Source organism: Loxodonta africana, chromosome 4 (assembly GCF_030014295.1).
Source record: "Loxodonta africana isolate mLoxAfr1 chromosome 4, mLoxAfr1.hap2, whole genome shotgun sequence".
Lineage (NCBI taxonomy): Eukaryota > Metazoa > Chordata > Mammalia > Proboscidea > Elephantidae > Loxodonta > Loxodonta africana.
Genome location: NC_087345.1, coordinates 91,196,581 through 91,215,015, shown reverse-complemented (window position 1 = coordinate 91,215,015; position 18,435 = coordinate 91,196,581). Strand labels below are relative to the sequence as shown.

Below are 18,435 nucleotides of genomic sequence, written 5' to 3'. Positions count from 1 at the left end.
ATGGTTACCTCATGATGGAGGTGGCCAATGGAATAAATAGGAATAGATAAAGGGACTTCTACTTTTTATTAAGCTTATATATTTAGATCTTTATAAATAAATATATATTTTTTTTAATATATAAATATAAAGGAACCCTGGTGGCATAGTGGTTAAGTGCTTGACTGCTAACTGAAAGGTTAGTGGTTCAAACCCACCAGACACTCCATGAGAGAAAAGACTTGGCCATCTGCTCTCATAAAGATTTCAGCCTGAGAAACCCTATGGGGCAGCTCTGCTCTGTCCCGTAGGATCGCTATGAGTTAGAATCAACTCCAAGGGGAATGGGTTAATATGTAAATGCGTGTGTTACAGGAAAGGAGATTCAAACTAATTCTAACATAACTTTAAAACAAAACTCTGCATCTGAAAAATTTTAATGAGTATTTTTATATAAAGTATGTGGGAACATTTGTGTGTGTGGCAATGGGGAGGGATAATTAGAAACTCCTGAAAAAATTATTTTTAATTAAAACACACAAAGACAAGTGTATTTGTGGTTGTAACCAAAGTGTAAGAGGAAAACAATGTTGCATAATTATATTCTGAAGAGAGGGTACAGAGATACAGGACGCTAGATTCTCAGGGGCATCTACTATGCGGAAATTACATAATGCCAAAACTTTTTTTTTTTTTTTTTTTTGGTCATGTCTTAAGGGCTGAGGGGAAGACAACGCAAGTATAATTCAACAAAAAATATTTGTGGGGAGCTAAGTAATGTGATCTATACAGTAGCTTTCTGGTGACCTGACTTTATTGCTGATTTTCACTAGTGAAGTGAATGAATAGATTACAAGATTACATTTCTTAAATATCACTTAATAATAACATGGAATAAATTTAACAGTGGTTACCACTAGAAAGCTAAGAAACAGAGTATAAAGAAGACTTACTTTTCAATATATAACATTTTATTCTATTTGATTTTTTTCCCATAGGCACATGTTACCTATTCAGAATATTTTAAGTTTGATCTTTTTAATGCTTCTTTTGAAAAACAACTAGAAACTGTGTTAATGTTTTCTTCTTTTTTCCTTTAAAAGTTAGCCACTGGTGGCCTCTTTAAGAATTGTCGCGGCAACATTAGCCATTAGTGTGAAGTGCTCCATAGAGCCCAGAATGTGCCAATTTTGACCAATCAGTTATATTGTACAATTTGAGACTAAATTTAAAACAGTGCATCCGAACTATAAAATTTTATGAAGACTTTTATTTCTTTTACATATATTTCATCAGAAGTAGACAACAGTTATCAAGTAAAACTGCATTCAAACCTGTATTAACAAATAGTGTTTGTTTTTTGCCAATCATTTTTAATTAGTATGTATTCTGTGGCCTTAAAATAGCTATTTTCTTTCTTTGGTTAAAGTTGCCATTGCCCCAAATGGAGCATTACAGCTGGCCAGTCCAGGCACAGATGGAGTACAGGGGCTTCAGACATTAACCATGACAAATTCAGGCAGTACTCAGCAAGGTACAACAATTCTCCAGTACGCACAGACCTCTGATGGACAGCAAATACTTGTGCCCAGCAATCAGGTGGTTGTACAGAGTAAGTATGCTTAAGTGTCAGTAGAAAGTGTCCCAAAGTACTTTCAAAGACATTTATCAACTAACTCTCTCTCTTTTGACCACACAGCTGCATCAGGAGATATGCAGACATACCAGATCCGTACCACACCTTCAGCTACTTCACTACCACAAACTGTGGTGATGACATCTCCTGTGACTCTTACATCTCAAACAACTAAGACCGATGACCCCCAGTTGAAAAGAGAAATAAGGTTAATGAAAAATAGGTAGGTAGTAAATTATACTGCCAGAATGGATAATGTTTTTGTAAATCTCAAAACATAGCCTGATGTTAATTGGAATTGTATATTAAAAATAAGGAGAGAGATTCATATCAGCTTTATTTTACTGAATTGTAGATTATGTCTAGTTCATTTCCAGTGTCTCATTGAGTCCCAGTGCTCAGTGTCTTTATTTAATATGATACATGACCTAGAGTGCTTCTAGTTTTAGTTATTATGCCCTTTGAGATAGCACTGTTAAGCAAAGCTTTTCAAGTGGAACATACTTTGTTCATGTTGGACTGACAGAGTTAAGTGAAAATAATTTACTGCTTGCCATTGACTAGAAGAAGAAGAGGGAAAAATGAATGGTATTCTAGAACAAGAAATATCATTGCTGCTATCAGATGGATTTTGGCCCAAACCAGAGAACACCAGAGGGATATTTACCTGTATTTTACTGACTATGTGAAGGCATTCAGTGGCATAGATCATAATAAATTATGGATAATATGAAGAATGGGAATTCCGGAATACGTAATTGTCCTCACGCAGAATCTGTACATGGATCAAGAGGCAGTTGTTTGAATACAGCAAGGAGATACTGTATGGTTTAGGATTGGAAAAGGTGTGCAGCAAAGTTGTATCATGTTTGGTAAAGTAGAGGGCAGAGAAAACGAAAACCTTCAATGGGATAAGTTGACACACTAGCCTCAACAGTGGACTCAAACATACCAGTGATCATGAAGATGGCACAGGACCAGGCAACATTGTATTCTGTCATACATAAGGTCACCATGAGTTTGGTGCCAGCTCAGTGGCAACTATTAGCATCTACTCTGTGTTGGATTCAAGATGAATCATTTTTGAATCCTGATTAGACATATTAGGGTAAGTGGCTATTAGGTTACACCATTTCGTATTACTAAGCTAGCCTTCATAATCATTTGACTTCATTTTCTAGGTGGCTTTTGTTTGGTAAACATTGATTTGTTGCTCCTCAATAATATGGTGACTGTTGAACAATCACTACTTTCTTTGCACGAGTTCAAATTAGGACATAATGCAACTGAGGCTGAGAAAAACATCAGTTTTGGCATTGGGAGAGGGTGTTGGTAACCAACAAATGATACAGTGGTGGTTTCAGAAACTGAGCTCTGGAGACGAGAGCCTTCAAAATGAGCCTCAAGGAAAACCAAAACCTGTCATAAAGAAAGACCAATTGAAAGAATTGGTGGAAAGCAACTGTCCAACAACCATTCAGAATCTTGCAGCAGACTTCGGTCTCCTATGACTGCTACCCACCATTCAAGTGCCATCAGAAAAGTGAAGAAGTTGGACAGATGAGTTCCACACGAATTGACAGAAAATCACTAATCATGATGTCTAGAGGTGTGCTTAGCGCTGCTAGCCCAAAACAAAAATGAGCCTTTTTTACAATGTATCATTACTTGTAGATGAGAAATGGATACTGTTTGGCAATGGTTAGATGAAGAGCAGTCTCCAAGACATTACCCACAACAACCACTGCACCCAAAAAAGGTTATTAACCTCCTAGTCTTGCTTTGGAAACCCTGGTGGCATAGTGGTTAAGTGCTACAGCTGCTAACCAAAAGGTCGGCAGTTCAGATCCACCAGGCACTCCTTGGAAACTCTGTGGGGCAGTTCTCCTCTGTCCGATATGGCTGCTATGAGTTGGAATCAACTCAGTGGCAACAAGTTTTGTGTGTGTGTATGTGTGTGTGTGCTTTAAGTGAAAGTTTACATGTTCTTGATTTTCCTTATATTTTGGCCTAGTGATTTATTACTGTCAGAATCTAAATTCTTTAGAATATAACCGAGGACAAGGAAGTGTCAACAGCTATGAAGGATCTGTTAAAAGCTGAAATGTAGAGAGAAACAGCAGAAATTACTGTATCGGAATATGTTTATTGTGTGTAGTTACGATTCAAATTGGGCAGCATCAAACTGAAAGTATGAGGAAGGTGCTCTGCAAGGGGATAGTGAAAGCAGGTTATATAGCCGGGGTCCGGGAAGGGTAGTCTCCTGAAGGTCATCATAAATTCCTTTCTTGTTAGTTTCTCAGGAGATAGAGTCAGAGCATATGCAGGGTTTCAGGATCAGTCACTTGGACATGCCATATATCCTAAAACACACCTTCCAGTCCGAGTCAGGAGCTCTTGTTTCTCAAACCAACTACACATAGGTAATCCTCCAAAAAAGCCAATGCCTGAGCACTAAGCTTCTTTTACTAGGCTACTTGACTTGAAGGTGACTTTAGGAAAAGCAGCTTCTTAAAGGCTCAAGCTGCACCAAGGGCCCAGAGGCACCCCACTCCGCCACGAAGCCTTCTGCCTGAAGGCACTCAGCTCTCTTGCTCTGTGGGTCAGCACACCCACTGTAGCCACCTCGTTCCCATAGCTGCCTCACTCCCGTGGACCAGGAAACTCACTGTGCCATCTTGCGCCAGTCTCCTGGTTCTGCTGCCGCCATTCCCTGCCACCACTTCTTGCTGTCTTGTGCCATCTCCCCTATCATAGCTCACTTTGTCTGTCTCCTGGGTCTAGGAGGTTCTCATCACAGGAACGCTGGGTCCAGAAGACATGCTCCACTCCCAGCTCTTCTTCTTGGTGGTAGTGAGACTTCCCCTTTCTGCCTCTGGGAAGGCTCATTTTAAGCCCAACAGTATGACACAACTGACTGATCCCTTCATTAGGGTTCCATACACCTTATTTGCATGGTACTACTTCACAGGGGTGCCATCCTTATTTGCATTATTAGTAAGCTGTCCAATCCCCTTGGTGGGCCACAAGCACCTTATTTGCATAGTCCCACTCAGTCATTTGGTGGGGGTTAGAAGACCATGGTGAGAAAGTACATACAAAAGCAACCCATCACACTGCAGCTACATGTTGTATATGCACGTGTACGTGATAACTCTAACCTCTAGATATGCAGATCTAGCATGAAAATCATCTGATTCCCTGAGAAAGTGAATACAATGGATCACCTTCTGCAGTATGTTCAAGAATAAAAGAAGCACCACCAATAAATCCTGTTAGAAACAAAAAATACCAGATTTTAAAAATTCCTACAGGATTTTGTTTTCTGCTCCACACTGATTAAGTTAGAAAATTAAAGGGATGGTTTTCTAGAGAAATAAAAATTACATAGAAGGACCAGATACATACATTTAATTACTTCAAGATAAAATGTTTTTTCACTAAAAACCAACAGCAAACATTAAGTGTAAATGTACTTGGCAACAAGGCAAGGGCTGTCTGTTGTTTTGGAGGTTCCAGAAAATATGATAAGAAAATGGAATAATTTATGTAAATGTTGGGAGTTAATTATATTTTTTTGCTGATGATGTGATTGTGCACCTAGAAAATCCAGGAGACTACTAAAAATTACTAGAATGAGACTTTTCTTTCTGGCAGTATGATCTCTGGCTACATAATGTATTTAAAAGCTTAATGAAATATTAAAACCACCCTTTTAAATAATTGGATGAGTCTGCAGGAGAGTAAGAGAAATCTGTTGAGGTTAGGAATGAAGCAAGACTAGGAAGTTAATAACATTCTGAAGCAGCCCTGCATATCCTGGGGATAAATTCCATTCTTCGTAGTCTGTATAGCTCTGGTGTACCTAGGAGACTAGGGACAGAGCTTTAGAACTGTGCAGGGTGGGGAGCTGAATCAGAGACTACTCCGCATGAGGTCAAGACCCAAGAAGTGCTATACCTATAAGCTGAGAATTATAATTTAAAATGGGGCCAGTTCCATAGTGTGCTCAATCACCTGGAAGAAAGCACTCTCAACACAGGCATCAATGAATTCCCATATGTTGAGTTCCAATAAATACAAGTTCAAAAAAATTACAAAATACTCAAAGAATTAGGCCTCCATGATGATATATGCAATGCTCTTACATAATTCTCACAAAAATCTTTGAGGTATGGATATTATTATTATCCCAGTTTTTTAAGATGAAGAGACTGAGGTATAGAGAGGTTAAGTTGTGTGCCCAAGGCTGTACCTCTTAGTAAGTAGTAGAGGTGGGATTTGAACTCAGGGATCCAGGCTTTAGAGTCCAAGTTCTTAGATAATACTACACTGCCTTTTAGGAGCAAGAGTCAGCAAAAACAGCAAACAACAAAACTAGTTTTATAAAGTGTATAGTTATCTAATTGAGAAAGGGAAAGAAGTATGTTTGATGTGCTTAAAGAAAAAAAGGTATTAAAAATCATCAAAGATCAAGAGACTATAAAAAATGTTAAAATTGGAAAGGAAAACATAAAACTTATTATTACCAAAGATGTTTACATCTGCTAAGAATATCCAGGGGAATCAACTACAAACTATTTGAAATATTAAAAAAAAAGTTGTCTTCAACATTATACTGCAATTTCTTGCCAGTAAAATAAAACTAGAAAAAGAAACAAAAATTTTAAAGATTGAAATGGAAGAAGTAAAACTGTTACTATTTTTATATGATTGCCTACAAAGAAAATCTCCAGTGGATCTACAGAAAAGTTATTAGAAGTAATGATTCTACAAAAGGTTGCTAGATAAAGGATGAGCTTTTAGAAATCAGTTAACCACTGCACCACCAGGGCTCCTTTTAATCATTAGCATGATAAAAATTTTTAAATTTCATAACATGAAGTATTAGATAAGGTGAAGAGAAGCAGGTACTCATGTACTGCTGATGGGAATGTAAATTGGTGCAGATACTTTGTAGGCCATACCTTGTGACCCAGCAAGAAACACTTAAATGATGAGGGGCATATAAAGTATCTTCATCACAGCATTCTGTAATAGTGAAAAACTGGAAGCCACTTAAAACTTTTTTCAGTAAGGGAGGGGTTAAATTGATACATTTATATTGTAGGTAACTGTGCAGTGGTTTTAAAAATAAAGAATAAGGTCTGTGTACTGACAAACATCTTTAAAACAATATAAAAATGAATAGTAATTGCAGATAATATCTACAGTACATAGTATAAGTGAAACATACTCAAAATGATAATTTCTGCTTCTGTATGTATGTATAACTTGTACATGACTTCACAGAAATGCCCTAAGAGGACACACAAAACCAATTATTTCATCAATTACTGGTTGTAATTAAAAATTCATGAAAATTAAAGAAGCTATGTGTCAAAAGTTAACCAGGAGGGAGGGCCAAGATGGTGAGACAGACACTTCCAGTGAGCCCTCTTACAACAAAAACCCGAAAAAACAAGTGAAACAAGTATATTTATGACAAGCTAGGAGCCCTGAACATCAAAGGCAAAGTTAGAAAACAACTGAGCAGCAGGGGAAGGAAGAGATGGCTCAGAAGCAGAGAGGAGTTATCGGAGCTGAGTTGCCGGGATCCCTCAGGCACCATTCCTGGGCGTGGCTGCGGCGGACCGGTACTAGCATTTGGCTGCAGTTTCCTCAGGGAGAAGCTGTCAGCCACACAGCCTACTCACACCTCTGCAACCTGAGAAGTACTGTGCTGTCAGCAAAAGCTAAGTACTTGTGTATATTTTACCGAGTCCCCACACCCCCCAGCCGGCTTCAGCGGCTGTTGATTTCCCTGGGCCTGAGATAGGCCCTGTTGAGCACCTAGAGCCATCCTACTGGCCTTGGAGAAGAAATAAATTCGCAATTGGGGGAAGAGATAATTTGCCAGCTCCGCTAACCAGGGGAGCTCAGGACAGAAACAGCTCCTGTCCAGGCATAAACAGTTTGTGGACTTTGAGTACCTTTCCCCCTGTATGGACCTATTTTAGGAGAATAGTTCCTTGTTGGCAGACTCCAACCGTTTCAGCTGTGCAGTGAAGAGGTGTTTAATGTTTGACACTGCTTTGCCTATTAAACAGGGTCCTCACCTACCCACATCAGGGCACTAACTGGTGGCTCCACTCAGGTCACCCAGCCACCCATGACAGGGGTCCAAGGATAACTGCTAGCTCCCAGTCCTTACACCCAAAAACATTGGGTGCCCACTCACCTGTATGCTCTAGGGAAGAGGTGCACGCTTTCCTCAGACACTTGGGGGATGATTCTCAGCTCCTGCCTTGTTCAGAGCGTGACCCCCTGCTGCAATCCAATACCGGTTCCTACACCCATCACCCCTGCCCCTCTAAGACTGTAGGACAGAGCCTGTACCACACACTTGATGATCAGCTACCTGGACACCTGAGCTGAATTCATACAAGAAAATGAAGGGACTCCTAGACTAATATACCTGATCAGAGCTCTACCCATCTGGGGACAGGACATCAGAGCTCCAAAGGCAAAAATAATCAAGCTAGCTTATTCAAGCAACACATTTGGGCATATCAAAACAAAACAAAGCAAGACGTTACAATACAGTAAGCAAACTAATACAATAACTTATAGATGGCTCGGAGACAACAGTCAGTATAAAGTCACATAAAGAAACAGACCATAATCACCTCAACAGGCTCTCAAAGAATCAAGGGATCTTCTAGATCAAAGGGCATTTCTGGAATTACCAGATACAGAATACAAAAGATTAATATACAGAACCTTTCAAGATATCAGGAAGGAAGTCAGACAATATGCAGAACAACCCAAGAAACACACAGATAAAGCAGTTGAAGAAATTAAAAAGGTTATTCAGGAACATAATGAAAAATTTAATAACCTGGAAAAATCCATAATAGAAATTCAGAAGATTAACAATAAAATTACAGAATTAGACAACTCAATAGACACAGGAGCAGAACTGAGCAAGTGGAAGGCAGAATTTGTGAACCTGAAGATAAAGCACTTGGCACCAATATATTTGAAGAAAAATCAGATGAAAGAACTCAAAAAAATGAAGAAACCTTAAGAATCATGTGGGACTCTATCAAGAAAAATAACCTGCGAGTGATTGGAGTACCAGAACAGGGAGGGATTAACAGAAAATACAGAGAGAACTGTTGAAGATTTGTTGGCAGAAAAGTTCCCTGATATCATGAGAGATGAGAAGATATCCAAGATGCTCACTGAACTCCACATACGGTAGATTTTAAAAGAAAGTCACCAAGACCTATTATAATCAAACTTGCCAAAACCAAAGATAAGAGAATTTCAAGAGCAGCTAGGGATAAATGAAAAGTCACCTACAAAGGAGAGTCAGTTAGGATAAGCTTAGACTGTTAGGCAGAAACCATGCAGGCAAGAAGACAATGAGATGACTTATATGAAACACTGATGCAAAAAAATTGCCAGCCAAGAATCATATCCAGCAAAACTGTCTCTCAAATATGAAGGTGAAATTAGGACATTTCCAGATAAACAGAAGTTTAGGGAATTCGTAATAACCAAACCAAAACTACAAGAAATACTAAAGGGACTTCTTTGGTTAGAAAATCAATAATACCAGGTGTCAACCCAATACTAGAACAATCAGATGTCAACCCAGACAGGAAAATCACAAAAATAAATCAAGATAAAAAATGCTCAGAACAGGGCAACGGCAATGTTATTATGTAAAAGAAGACAACATTGAAATAATACAGAGGGACTAAGAAATGTGTCACAGATCTTTCATATGGAGAGGAAGACAAGGCAATGCAAAGAAATAAGTTAGCTTTAAATTTAGAAAAATAAGGGTAAATACTAAGGTAACCACAAAGGAGGCTAACTATCCTACACGTCAAACTAAAGTACAAGAAAAAAATACTCAGCAGAAACAAATCAACAACGAATATGAGGATAAGACAATATATAAACTATTCAGCACAAAAAATTAAGTGGGAAAAGAAACTGTCAACAACACACAAAGACATCAAGGTGATAGCACTAAAATCATACCTATCCATAATTAACGCTGAACGTAAATGGACTAAATGCACCAATAAAGAGACAGAGTGGCAGAATGGATTGAAAAACATGATCCGTCTATATGCTGCCTACAAGAGACACACCTTAGACTTAGAGACACAGACTAACTGAAACTCAAAGGATGGAACAAAATATATCAAACAGCAATCAAAAAAGAACAGGAGTGGCAATATTAATTTCTGACAAAATACTTTAAAGTTAAATCCATCAGAAAGGATAAGGAAGGACATTATATAATGATTAAAGGGACAATATACCAGAAGGATGTAACCATATTAAATATTTATGCACCCAGTGACAGGGCTGCAATATACATAAACTTTATCAGCATTGAAAAGTGAGATAGGCAGCTCTACAATAGTAATAGGAGACTTCAAGACACCACTTTTGGTAAAGGACAGAACATCCAGAAAGAAGCTCAATAAAGACACAGAAGATCTAAATGCCACAATCAACCAACTTGACCTCATAGACATAGAACACTCCACCCAACAGCAGCCAAGTATACTTTCTTTTCTAGTGCACATGGAACATGCTCTAGAATAGACCACATGTTACGTCATAAACCAAGCCTTACCAGAATCCAAAACACTGAAATATTACAAAGCATCTTCTCTGACCATAAGGCCATAAAAGTAGAAACCAATAACGGGAAAAGAAACCAAACACTTGGAAACTGAAAAATACCCTGCTCAAAAAAGACTGGATTATAGAAGACGTTAAGGATGGAATAAAGAAATTCATAGAATCCAATGAGAATGGACACATCTCTTAACAGAATCTTTGGAACACAGCGAAAGCAGTGCTTAGAGGTCAGGTTATATCAATGAATGCACACATACAAAAAGAATAAAGTACCAAAATCAAAGAATTATCCCTACAACTTGAACAAATAGAGAGCAATGAAAGAAGCCCTCAGGCACCAGAAGAAAGCAAACAATAAAAATTAGAGCAGAATTACATGAAATGAAAACAGAAAAAGAACAAGACCAAAAGCTGATTATTTGAAAAAATTAACAGAATTCATAAACCATTGGCCAAACTAACAAAAGAAAAACAGAGAGGAAGCAAATAACCCAAATAAGAAATGAGATGGGAGATAGTGCAACAGACCCAAGTGAAATTAAAAGAATCACATCAGATTACTATAAAAAATTGTACTCTAACAAATTTGAAAACCTAGATGAGATGGATGAATTCCCAGAAACACTCTACCTACCTAAACTAACACAAACAGAAGTAGAACAACTAAATAGACCCATAACAAAAGAAGAGATTGAAAAGGTAATCAAAAAACTCCCAACAAAAAAAAGCCCTGTCCTGGATGGCTTCACTACAGAGTTCTACCAAACTTTCAGAGAAGAGTTTAACACTTCAGAGCATAGAAAAAGATGGAATACTACCAAACTCATTCTATGAAGCCAACATATCCCTGATACCAAAACCAGGTAAAGACACCACAAAAAAAAGAAAATTACAGACCTATAAAAACAAAAACTAAACCCAGTCGCTGCAGACCTATATCCCTCATGAACTTAGATGCAAAAATCTTCAACAAAATTCTAGCCAATAGAATTCAGCAACATACCAAAAAAATAATTCACCATGACCAAGTGGGATTCATACCAGGTATGCAGGGACGGTTCAACATTAGAAAAACAATTAATGTAATCCACCACATAAATAAAACAAAAGACAAGAATCACATGATTTTATCAATTGATGCAGAAAAGGCATTTGACAAAGTTCAACACCCATGCATGATAAAAACTCTCACCAAAATAATAGAAGGAAAATTCCTCTACATAATAAAGGGCATTTATACAAAGCCAATAGCCAACATCACCCTAAATGGAGAGAGCCTAAAAACACTCCCATTGAGATCGGGAACCAGAAAAGAATGCTCTCTATCACCACTCTTATTCAACACTGTGCTGGAGGTCCTAGCCACAGTGATTAGGCTAGATAAAGAAATAAAGGGCATCCAGATTGTCAGGGAAGAAGTAAAAGTATCTGTTTGCAGATGACATGATCTCGTACACAGAAAACCCTAAGGAATCCTCAAGAAAACTACTGAAAGAAATAGAAGAGTTCAGCAGAATATCGGGATACAAGATGAACACACAAAAATCAATTGGATTCCTCTACACCAACCAAAAGAACATCAAAGAGGAAATCGCCAAATCAATACCATTTACAGTAGCCCCCAAGAAGATAAAACACTTAGGATTAAATCTTACCAGAGATATAAAAGACTTATACAAAGAAAACTACAAAACACTTCTACAAGAAACCAAAAGAGACATACATAAGTGGAAAAACATACCTTGCTCATGGATAGGAAGACTTAACATTGTAAAAATGTCTATTCTTCCAAAAGCCATCTACAGATTTCATGCAATTCCGATCCAATTTCAAACCACATTCTTTAATGAGATGGGGAAACAAATCACCAACTTCATATGGAAGGGAGAGAGGCCCTGGATAAGTTAAGCATTACTGAAAAAGAAGAACAAGGTGGAAGGCCTCACTCTACCTGATTTCAGAACCTATTATACCATCACAGAGGTCAAAACAACCTGGTACTGGTACAACAACAGAAACACAGACCAGTGGAACAGAATTGAGAATCCAGACATAAATCCATCCACATATGAGCAGTTGATATTTGACAAAGGCCCAAAGTCAGTAAAATGGGGAAAAAACAGTCTTTTTAACAAATGACGCTGGCACAACTGGATATCCATCTGCAAAAAAAAAAAAAAAGAAATTAAGACCCGTACCTCACACCATGCACAGAAACAAACTCAAAATGGATCAAAGACCTAAATATAAAATCTAAAATGATAAAGATCATGGAAGAAAAAATAGGGACAACGTTAGGAGCCCTAATACATGGCATAAACAGTATACAAAACATTACTAACAATGCAGAAGAAAAACGAGGTAACTGGGAGCTCCTAAAAATCAAACACCTATGCTCATCCAGAGACTTCACCAAAAGAGTGAAAAAGACTACCTACAGACTGGGAAAAAGATTTTAACTGTGACATTTCTGATCAGTGCCTGATCTCTAAAATCTACATGATACTGCAAAAACTCAACTATGAAAAGATAAATAACCCAACTAAAAAATGGGCAAAAGATATGAATAGACACTTCACTAAAGAAGACATTCAGGTAGCTAACAGATACATGAGGAAATGTTCACGATTATTAGCCATTACAGAAATGCAAATCAAAACTACACTGAGATTCCACCTCACTCCAGCAAGGCTGGCATTAATCCAAAAAACACAAAATAATAAATGTTGGAGAGCTTGCGGAGAGACTGGAACACTTATACACTGCTGGTGGGAATGTAAAATGGTACAACCACTTTGGAAATTGATTTGGCACTTCCTTAAAAAGCTAGAAATAGAACTACCATACAATCCAGCAATCCCACTCCTCGGAATATATCCTAGAGAAATAATAGCCTTTACACGAACAGATATACGCACACCCACGTTCACTGCAGCACTGTTTACAATAGCAAAAAGATGGAAGCAACCAAGGTGCCCATCAACAGATGAATGGATAAATAAATTATGATATGTTCACATAATGGAATACTACGCATTGATAAAGAACAATGATGAATCTCTGAAACATTTCATAACATGGAGGAACCTGGAAGGCATTATGCTGAGTGAAATTAGTTGCAAAAGGACAAATTTTATATAAGACCACTATTACAAGAACTTGAGAAATAGTTTAAACAGAGAAGAAAATATTCTTTGATGGTTACGAGAGGAGGGAGGGAGGGAGAGGGGTATTCACTAATTAGATAGTAGATAAGAACTATTTTAGGTGAAGGGAAAGACAACACACAATACAGGAGAGGTCAGCACAGCTGGACTAAACCAAAAGCAATGAAATTTCCTGAATAAACTGAACGCTTCGAAGGCAAGTGTAGCAGGGGTGGGGGTTTGGGGACCATGGTGTCAGGGGACATCTAAGTCAACTGGCATAATAAAATCTCTTAAGAAAACATTCTACATCCCACTCTGGGGTCTTAAATGCTAGCAAGCGGCCATCTAAGACGTATCAATTGGCCTCAACCCACCTGGAGCAAAGGAGAATGAAGAACACGAAGGACACAAGGTAATTATGAGTCCAAGAGACAGAATGGGCCACATAAACCAGAGACTACATCAGCCCGAGACCAGAAGAATGAGATGGTGCCCGGCTACAACTGATGACTGCCGTGATGGGGAACACTAAAAAGAGAACCCCTGAGGGAGCAGGAGAGCAGTGGGATGCAGACCCCAAATTCTCCAAAAAAGACAAGACTTAATGGTCTGACTGGTAGGACCCTGGTGATCATGGCCCTCAGACCTTCTGTTAGCCCAAGACAGGAACCATTCCCAAACCCAACTCTTCAGACAGGGATGGGAGGGGAGATGAGAGGGCAGAGGGGGTCAGAACCTGGCAGAACGGACAGGAAAAAAGAGTGGAGGGAAGGAGCAGGCTGTCTCATCAGGGGGGAGAGCATTTAGGAGTATATAGCAAGGTGTATAAATATTTGTATGAAAGACTGACTTGATTTGTAAACTTTTCACTTAAAGCACAATAAAAATTTTTTAAAAAGTTAACCAGGGACTCAAATTTCACTTCTTGCTATTTATCCAGAGAATTGAAACACACACCTACAAAAAAGACTGCCACAAGAACATGCATAGCAGCTAAAACTGTAACAGCCCAAGAGAATGGATAAACTAATTGTGGTTATAATCATATGATAGGATACACTCAACAATATAAGGGAACAGACCACCATGCAGCAATCTCAAAATATGCTGAGTGGAAGGAGCCCTCAGACACAAGAGCCCAGGCTACATGACTCTGCTATATGCAGTTCTAGCATAGGAAAAATTATGGTGATAAAAATCAGAACAGTAGTTGCTTGAGGAGGGTAGTGAGTAGGAAGGGGCATTATGGAACTTTCTGGGGCAGTGGAAATGTTCTGTATCTTAATAGGGGGTGTGGGTCATACAGGTATAGGCATTTGCCAAATCTGATCAAACGCTGCACTTAAGATCTGAGTATTTCACTGTATGTAGATTATACTTCATTTTTTTTTTTTTAAATGAGGGGGAAAAAAGATGACCCAGGAAAATAACGGAAGTACATATACCATTTAAAGAATGTGACATTTTTCTAACTTTTTTTTTTCTTTTACGCATACATCTAGAGAAGCTGCTCGAGAATGTCGCAGAAAGAAGAAAGAATATGTGAAATGCCTGGAAAATCGAGTTGCCGTTCTGGAAAATCAAAATAAAACTCTAATAGAAGAGTTAAAAACTTTGAAGGATCTTTATTCCCATAAAAGTGTTTGACTCTTAATAAAGAAAATATTTTTGTGGACTTGTCTAAAAACAAGATGGATTTCTTTTCTTTTTAACGGAGTTTTGTAAGTTAAAAGGTCAAAAATGAAGCTTTATTTAGGCTTTTGCATCTCAAAGATAAATACACAAGAAACCTGGTGTCAGAGGATAAAGTGGGAATGACCTCCAGGCGGCTACTGGCACAACTGGAAGCTTTGTAAAAATCAGACGTGCTCACGATGCAGCAAGCGGACTCAACCACCTGAATTTTCTAAATTCACAATAGTTGTAATTACAAAAATGGCAGAGAAAATAAAAATGTGGTAAATCTGAATTTTTTAAAAAATAAATCAATTTACTCTCAAGGTTTGCATTTCTTACTGTTTTGTGAAATTTACCTTTTCAATAATGTGTGTGTTCTTTTTGCCAATAAATTCTAAATTACAAATGTAAAAGAAAAACATACATAACTAAATATATAAATTATGTATTCTGATTATGTATTCTTGTTCTATTGTGAAGCCTTTTACGTGGGTTGTTAAAAGTTTATTGGACTTGAGAGTGTTTTTGAGACTCGGTTAATTATTTTTGAGGCCTTGTCCTAAAAGGCATCTAAATGGAGTTGTGATTTTGTAAATTTATTAGAATGGAAAGAGAACTATTTAAAAGTTGGATACTTCTATTTAAAAGTTTGATACTTTTAAATACTTTGTTTATGGTTACTCTGGGAATGGCGATTTTCTACAAATATATAACAAATAGTGTTTTGATTCTACATAATGTATGCAGTTAAATATACGTTACTTATTCTGTTGTGCTTCAATAGAATGGAATGTTTACAGGCCCTTAAAATGATATTAGGGGATTTTTTAAAACCCTCTGAACATGCTTACCAAAGTTTTTCCAAGAGGATTTTATAATCAATTTAATGTAGAGTTTATCAGATTCTTAAAAATAGTACAGTTATTAATGCAATTTTGTTAGAGACTCTTTTGTAAGGTAGTGAATGGTACCTTTATAAGAAAAGTGACTGCCAATATATTTTTATAGCTAATCTTTATAAATTCTAATGTTGAGTTTTAATGATTATTTTAAATGTTTATATAGTTCAGTAAGTAAATATTTTGCAACTCAGTATCATTTTTATATTATGGGAAGTAAAGTTTTCACATTGGCTAATATTTGAATTATAAGTTTTGTATGTAGTTTATCTAAAGTTCAAAAATGCTGTCAGTATACCAGTGTTTAACTTCAGTATTCCAATTTGTATACACTTTGAAATTGTACTGCAAAATAATTGTGTTCCTTATACAATATGTATCATATTGTCTTCTATGAGATTAAAGGACATTTGATAAAATTGTTTGCTGAATATAAAATACAGTACTTGATATCTGAATGACAAGCTTGATGATAGCCATTCTGTTAATTATACTACCTATAGTGAACTTATAGTTAAAATGAAGATGAATTTATACAGTTTTGAGCTACACAATCTATTTGAAAAACATGTTTTGATTTAGAACCAATTATAATAAATGAATAGCATTTTTTTCATTCAGCAAGTGTTCAGAACATGTTTAAAAAAAAAAAACCGTTATGTAGAAGTCTTATCCCAGTTGATAAGTTTGTGATTTCTCTTGATAAAAGCTTCCATGAAAAGAATCTATTAAAGTAGAACTCTGTTCATTGGGCAGCAGTTCATGAAAAGAAAAAGTTCGATCGCCAGTGGGGTTATTTATATTTCAGACTGGAGGCCCATTAGGCCTGAAGAATGTGAGGAAATCTTTGGGTTACGTCAAAAAGGGTGTTTTAAAAGATAATGTATTAAGAGATATGCTTGCCTGCAAAAGAGGTAGTCTAGCTTAGTGCCTTAAAAACTGGACATCCACAAATATTTAACTCCACAGTGCCTGCGGACTTCGGGTGTACGGCCTTGCCTTGCTCGTTATCACTACTTAGTCTACCTGTGTGTAACAGGCACGGATAAGCCATTAATGATTCCATAAATGCACACCAAATTGTTTTCTTAGATGTTTTTCTAATTGGAACCCAATGTGGGGCTTATATGTTTTGAAGATGACTGTGGTCTAAACAAGCCCTTGTGGCACAGGTAAGAGCTAGGCTGCTACCTAAAAGGTTGGCAGTTCAAATCCACCAGCTGTTCGTTCCTTGGAAACTATGGGGCGGTTCTACTCCATCCTTTTGGGCTGCTATGAGTCAGAATCGACTTGATGGCAATGGGTTTGGTTTGTTTTTTTCCTTTTGGGTAGTCCAAACATCAAGTTAGACTTCAAAAAAACACGATACATCAATGAAATTATTTCCTGGTTCAGCTTATGATTAAATTGATTAAAATATAATTCATACACGATTGCCTACAAACACATCCACAGCATATAAAATGTCCCTTTAATTTTATTGAATAGAGCATGAAAAACAGGCATTTGTTAGAGCTTTGTTAAACTATGTTTTTTTATTCAGCAAATGTATCAAGTTACTAGGTTTAACCTGCATTTTTCTCCAGTTAAAATATGTGGACATAGGAGGATATAAAACATGTATTATCATATGGGATTGTTACATAAAGCCATTATCATCAGGGCAGTGCAAATTCCTAGGAAAGATGTGGTAAACTGATATAAAGTGAGTGAAATTTGACTGAAGTCTTGATAACCAATTTAAAGAAATAATCAGAAGTTATAGTCAAACAAAGTAATGTAGCTTTAATCGATACAGGTAGACCCCTACTTAATGACAGGACTTAGTCCCAATGACTGCTGTAAGTCAAATATCTCTTTTGTTTGTTTTGTTTTCATTATTGCTTTACAACAGAATGAAATGCTGCCCAGTCCTGTGCCATCCTCAGTCATTGTTGTGCTTGAGCCGATTGTTGAAGCCACTGTGTCAGTCCATCTTGTTGAAGGTCTTCCTCTTTTTCCGTAACCCTCTACTTTACCAAGCATGATGTCCTTCTCCAAGGATTGATCCCTCCTGATAACACATCCAAAGTATGTGAGATGTAATCTTGCCATCCTCACTTCTAAGGAGCATTCTGATTGTACTTCCGCCAAGACAGATTTGTTGTTCCTTCTTTTGGCAGTCCATGGTATTTATATTCAGTATTCTTCGCCACCACCCCAATTCAATGGCGTCAATTCTTCAGTCTTCCTTATCCGTTGTCCAGCTTTTGCATGCATCTGAGGCAACTGAAAACATCATGGCTTGGGTCAGGCCCACCTTAGTCTTCAAGGTGACTTCTTTGCTTTTGAACACTTTAAGGAGGTCTTTTGCAACGGATTTACCCAATGCAGTGTATCTTTTGATTTCTTGACTGCTACTTCCATGGGTGTTGACCAAATCCAAGTAAAATAAAATCCTTGA

The 18,435-nt window shown here is 37.4% G+C and overlaps 1 protein-coding gene across 4 annotated transcripts in view; it reads left to right on the top strand.

The window, feature by feature from the left end:
- The window catches only part of ATF1 (activating transcription factor 1), a 74,689-nt gene extending 58,040 nt beyond the window's left edge, over positions 1-16,649 (top strand). For 2 of the 4 annotated variants that reach the window (XM_023556261.2, XM_023556255.2), the window contains 3 exons: positions 1,409-1,591; positions 1,679-1,838; positions 14,919-16,649. In XM_023556261.2, the coding sequence (XP_023412029.1) occupies positions 1,409-1,591; positions 1,679-1,838; positions 14,919-15,063 (488 nt within the window). In that variant the 3' untranslated portion in view covers positions 15,064-16,649. The remainder of the gene's footprint in view (positions 1-1,408; positions 1,592-1,678; positions 1,839-14,918) is intronic. The other 2 variants (XM_064284239.1, XM_023556272.2) reach the window with 1 other exon arrangement.
- Positions 16,650-18,435: the final 1,786 nt, after the last annotated feature.